Source organism: Nicotiana attenuata, unplaced genomic scaffold, assembly GCF_001879085.1.
Source record: "Nicotiana attenuata strain UT unplaced genomic scaffold, NIATTr2, whole genome shotgun sequence".
Lineage (NCBI taxonomy): Eukaryota > Viridiplantae > Streptophyta > Magnoliopsida > Solanales > Solanaceae > Nicotiana > Nicotiana attenuata.
This window is the reverse complement of record NW_017670323.1, coordinates 993,430-999,666: the sequence shown is the minus strand read 5'-3', so window position 1 is coordinate 999,666 and position 6,237 is coordinate 993,430. Positions and strand designations below refer to the sequence as shown.

Sequence of the window (6,237 nt, the reverse complement as noted above, 5' to 3'; positions counted from 1 at the left end):
GACAGGTATGTGTTCAAATTTTTGAGCGCCTGTTGACACTCCTCAGTCCATTCGAACTGATCTTGCTTTTTAAGAGCAGAAAAGAATTTAAAGCACTTTTCTGATGATTTGGAAATAAATCTCCCCAAAGCTGCAATTCTTCCTGTCAACCTCTGCACTTCTTTTTTACTTATAGTATATCAGGGTATTTCTTCAATGGCTTTAATCTGCGCTGGATTCACCTCAATACCACGGTTAGAAANAAAATATTGGCATCCATACGTTTGTGACAAAAATAAGAGGGATTTCAGGAAGGGTACGAAATGTGTGCCATAATCATCAATGACTAAGTTGTCTTATGTTCTAGCAGATCGACCTTAACCTATCAGTTTTAGGTTGTTTACTGAGTAGTAAGGTACAAGCACCATTAACAGTTTGGTCAATCTGGGCAAAAGTCAATAGCAAATCTGTTGTCAATTAATGACACTTTGCCAAAGGAGGAAACACAGATATATGATTTCATTATCCGAATTGTTTCCAGGTGTGTCACTTACAATTGACCATGCAACCTTGCTGGTTAATGGTGTAACTGCAATTCAGAAGAAGCTATGAATATCCAGTATGTTCATCCCTTTTGTTATTCTCCACCATTGCATTATCCTTTATATCTTGTATCATTTTCAAGATTTGCCTCATTGTTGGTCTCTGTTCTGGTGATGTCAAGCTACATATATTAGCAAGGTCAACTAACATTGAGAGCCATCTATCCTCCTCATTATCATCCTCCCTCATAGCTCTAACCCAATCTGCCATATCAGGGGGGGAGAGATACGGATGCTGAGATGGAGGTTTACCCGTTAAAAGCTCTAATAAGAGAATGCCATAGGCATAGACGTCAGACCCTGGAGTGGCTTTTCGTGCAGATTTGCGAACTTCTGGTGCTTTATAGCGTGCTGAATCAGGATCATCATCGGAAGAAATGTCTGCAAGCGCAATGAGGGAGTAGTCTGTTAGACAGGCCTCGAAATCAGACCCTAGAAGCACATTTGAGGACTTCAAGTTGCCATGTGTGAGCTTTGATGCTTGATGTATGTAAGCAAGACCCTGAGCCGCATCTTCCGCTATTTTTAGACACGATGTCCAGTGAAGGGGCTTTGCCCTTGTCGATCTTGACCCTGCCACGTAAAACAGAAAATAGGACACAATATGTAAGATACAACATAATCTTAGTATTTAGGTGAAGGAAGCATCAATTTAAACACACGAATTACATAAAGAATCCATATCTTCAACTCTTGAACGTGGATAATGAACAAATGGTATGTGTGACTTAATCTATGAAAGTGAATTGTCAATCCATTGATAAAAAGGAACATGGAAGAGCGATATATTGTGTTCCTATGTATCTTTCTAATTTTATCCGATGCACACGAAGGAACAAGGGTGCTCTAGAATAGTATCATTGAACTTTTTCTTCTCTAAATTAACAACCTTTCATCAAACAAAGGTTCTCCCATAGGTAAGTTACACATTTGGTTAAGGAAAAGAAACACAAAAAGTAAGGAAAACATAAACAACATCAACCCAAGGGTGTGGCTAACGATCAAAAGTGAATGAAAACCCGTACATGTGCTGGTGAAAAGTAATAGGTATCTAATAAAATAAATGAGGTGTGCGCAAAAAAACTAAGGAAAATATCCTATTCAACAGAAAAGAGAGACGGAGCAAAGACATAAATGCAGACACAAGGACCATTTGCCTTAATAAAAAAAAATGAAAGGTAGTTGGGGGAAATAGTGCAATCAACCCATACGGATCAGTCAGTGACAGCCTGAAACCAAAAGACACTACTACTATTTGACTGCCCTGTGAACGCAAACATTGCAATTGTCGGTAGTGAGCTCAGTGGGATCCCATATTAAGCATCCAAACTAAAAGCTAAAAAAAGACCCCTGCTACTGCAACCACTGAATGATCCAAAAGATTACAGCCCACTTCTGTCCACAAAAGAGAAAAATGCTAGTAGTAGTTGTTTGGTGCAGACAACTCATTCTTCCACTGCTTCCTCCCCCCTTCCACAGGTCCACCAAATTGACACCACAGTCCACATAAACTAATTAACAAAAAAAATGAAAAGTAAAACCATTTCAAATGAGTAATCAGCAAAGTTAGAAACTTTTACCATGAATGAGATTGAAGAGACTGCCATTAGGCTGATAATCATAGATAACAAGCCTTTCTTGTTTAGCTTGAAAGTATGCTCTAACTGCAACCAAATTTGGGTGCCGTAACATTCCTACTTCCTCCATGTGCTGCTCAAACGCTTCGCCACTCGTAATTGAAGTTTTACAAGCATCCAATCGCTTTACTGAAACTATCAATTGACTAGCCATTACAGCTTTATACGTTGTTCCAATTGTGCCCCTCCCGAGCAGCTCTGCTGATGCTCTCATTAGTTGCTCTAAAGTATACAACTCTGTTTCTCCTGAACAAAATATCAGATTTCCACTCTTTAATTGCTGTTGAGAGACTTGAGCCACTTTCACTTCCTTTTCTAATTTAATCTCTAATAATTGGCTATTATCAGCTGGCACTGCATTGTGGGTAATTGTCTCAATGGTGCATTTTGTTGCTTTTGGTTCAGTTTCACTTTCTTCTCTTCTCTTTCTTACCAAAGCAAAGATACACAGAACAGCTGCAATTAAAATCAATGTTCCAACCACAAAACCCAAAACGACACCAACTTTTTTGTGCTTATGCTGAGGTGAAGGAGTAAGAACAATACCCTGCGACTGTGCATCTTGGTATAGCGGTGAGGGCCGCGGGGAGGCAGCAGCTGAAGGCGAGTCAAAGAATGGAGTTGACGGGCATGGCGTGTTAATAACTTTACCACAAAGATTAGGGTTCCATAAGAATGAGCGTTCGTTAAATTTCTTCAGAGTCGGAGTAACAGGTATTGAACCAGTAAGGTTATTTCTAGACACATTGAAGATTTGAAGTTGGGTTTGGTTCAATGGCGGAATCGAACCGTTGAACGAGTTAGAATCAAGCCGGAGATAGTTCAACCGGTCTAGAACAGTAAGCCCAAGAGGGAGTGAACCGGAGAGATTATTATGGGACAAATCGAGGATAATGAGGCGGTGAAGAGAAAGAAGAGGAAGAGGAAAAGTTGCAGAGAAAAAGTTATGATCAAGAAACAGAGTTTTAAGGTTTGTAAGACCAGAAAGGTCAGGAATAGGACCAGAGAGTGAGTTGTTCCTAAGATTAAGGATTCGGAGCTGGTCAAGATGAGTTAAAGTGTTGGACTGGAAAGTACCTCTAAGACCAAAACTTTGAAGAGCAAAACGTACAACACGACCTTGCACGCATTTCACTCCTTGCCATTGACAATAGTCAAAACGCTCGTTGAGTGTGTAAAGAAGCTTGTTGTCAAGGTCAGCTTTGGATTTGAAGGATAGTAAAGATACAGCGTCTGAGGGAAGTAAAGAGTTTAATGGAGCCGATGGTGTACTAGTAGAAGAAGAAGTGGAAAATAGTTGAAGAAAACAGAGAACAAGCATCAATGGGGACATTGCAAGTTTTCAACTAACAAAATCCAGTGCTTGGTTTAGTGACTAAAGGCCAAGTTAGTGTTTGTTTGTCATGTTGTTTGGTTTAATGTAAGAAACGAGGTCTGGAAAATGGACTGAATTTTGGGAGACAGTGAGCTATCGGTTTCCGAGAGGGGGGGGGGGGTAAGTAGGGGGTGAAGGAGAAGTAGTACTTTGTTGCGGAGCAGCTGGCTTAAAACATGGGTCAGTTGTCACGTGAAAGGCAGAGTTTTGAAGAAAATATGGAAATTGTTTGGGTATAGTCATTCGTCCGTCACTCTGAAACTTCTGCTAATTTTAGTCATTTTGTTTATTCAAGGGCCCGTGAATGTTTCACATTTTTGAATTTGTCTTAACACACTGCTACATACATTCCCGAAAATAGTCCTCATTCCTGTTGTTTTTGAAGTTCTTTGCTTTTGCATTAATGAACAGCATGCTAAATTTATACACTAACAACTTAGATTTAAATACTAGTTAATTATGAATTTTTCAGATTTGATAAAAATGTGTCAAATACTTGCAACATTTGTAAAATAATAAATGTATTATATATATAGATTTCCCAGAGAGTGCTTTTTCAGTGCGTTGTAACCAACAACTCAAGCGATCAAGGGAAGGAGTTGGAGTTCTATCTCGGTTCCATAGAATGACCAGTTTTTTTGTCTCGAAAACCGCTTGGAAACATCATAGCGAAGAAGTCGAGGCCAAACAAAAGAAGTAAACCTGAAGTGTTGCGAAAGACTGGGATAAGAAACAAAACGGAATGTTACAACCATCAAACCAGAGACCAAGGTGGGTAGCTATTGTTGGCCCAGTCAAAAGTTGCATAGCGCTTGTGTATTGGTCAAAATTTGGACTGGACTTAATAACTGCAAATGGACTTTGTCGAGGATTAAGCCGACCACTGCACAATGGCGAGGAGTCGTCTTAAGAAGGATTAATGCCGAGGTCAAGTAAAGAATGTAGGGAATCAACGATAGAGTAAGTTTAGAATAGAAAGAAGGAATATTTCATTGGATATTCTTTCTGTTGTACTTTTTAGGGTTTCTTAGGAATATCCCTTATAAATAGGGAGAGATAAAGAACAAAGGGGGGATCTTCACATTTCTAATAAGAGCACATTGTAAAGGATTGACTACGAAAAATATACAAAAGTTTGTCTTGTCCACTTATTACATTGTTCGATATACACTTTTTATTCACAAGATCCAAAGATTCCTTGTCCATCTTCATTTTCAATTACTCTACGTTGTTGTTGTCAGGAAGGAGAATCACTAAGTCATCTAACAATTGGGTGATAAATTCCTTCTTATTACATTCATTGCCATTATCTACATTTATTGCATGCTTTTATTACTCCATTCACTGACAATCATTGAGCATTTGCAGTTGGTATACAACATTTTCGGATTCAGCCCCACATCATCAATACATCTATACGTTAGATCTAGTGGTTATTATATTTAACTAGGACTAACCCTCTATTTCCTCATTAATTCGTTTTAAGAAAAGGTTTAACACTTTTTGGGTAAAACAATTTGGTGCTGTCTGTGGGGAGTTTCTAGTTAAAATTTTAGTTTCCTCTAGATCAAAAAAAAATTACGACAACAACCATCTTTTTCTCGTTTGCACGAACTAACAATGATAGGAAAAGAAGATGAAAGACTAAAAGCAGTAGTGGGCGTCACTGCCGACCTTTTGAACACCATCAACGAGGTTGATAGAGAAGACGAGGAGAATGTGACACCGAGTGCTACACCCAGGCGGAGTGACTCACCTCCCCCTCATGGAAGTGTAACCGCTTCACGCAAAAGGGGAGCCTCTACGTCCACAACTGAGGAAGCGCCACCAGCAGTGAAAAGCTACTGGGGGTGCGGTTGACAAGTACTCTAAATAACATACTCGACAAACCTGTTCAAAGGGCGAATAGAAGCGCCACACAAGCGGATACCACATCAACCGCCAACGAGCAACCTGCTCTTGTTCCTCTCCCAACAGGTAACATTCACACCGCTGTTGATGCAGGTAGCGACGCACTTGCGGCCATCCTAAAGAAAATGGAAGAAATGGAGAACAAGAATAAAGCGCTCCGCGACCAAACGAGGAAGCATCAAGAAAGGGTAGATAAGATACCCGGCGCCTCGAAACTGCTACCAAAATGGAACGTCGGCCGGTTCGTCGAACAACCGTACAGCGAGGAGGCAGCCCCACATGCCATATCCAAGACCTTCAAAATGCCACCATATTTGAAGATATACGATGGCACAACAAACCCCGAAGATCATATCATTCATTACGTCACAGTAGTAAAAGGCAACATCCTCTTAAAAGAGCAGGTACCATCAGTGTTGTTGAAAAAGTTCGGCGAAACCCTAACAGGGGGAGCCTTAAGATGGTACTCACAATTACCGGCACGTTCAATTACAACGTTTGAGGAAATGACCGACAAGTTCGTCACCGCCCACGCTGGGGCTAAGAAGGCGGGGGCCAGGGTGAATAATATATTCGCCGTCTGACAGTCGCCTGGCGAGGGACTTAGGGACTTCCTTGCCCGGTTCAACACAGTAAGAATGAGCTTGCCAAACGTATAAGAAGGGATGGCGGTGGCCACTTTCCAAATGGGTTGAACAGGAATGGGTCGAGGGCAACCATAAAGCTGTTAAGC

General features: G+C 40.6%; 1 protein-coding gene across 1 annotated transcript; it reads right to left on the bottom strand.

Moving 5' to 3' along the window:
• Positions 1–307: 307 nt before the first annotated feature.
• LOC109237872 (probable inactive receptor kinase At5g67200) lies at positions 308–3,948 on the bottom strand. Its single transcript, XM_019404266.1, has 2 exons — positions 2,162–3,948; positions 308–1,154 (listed from the first exon to the last, which is right to left on the bottom strand). The coding sequence occupies exons 1-2, from the start codon at positions 3,549–3,551 to the stop codon at positions 586–588; spliced, it is 1,959 nt and encodes a 652-aa protein (XP_019259811.1). The 5' UTR covers positions 3,552–3,948; the 3' UTR covers positions 308–585.
• Between the last annotated feature and the right edge of the window lie 2,289 nt (positions 3,949–6,237).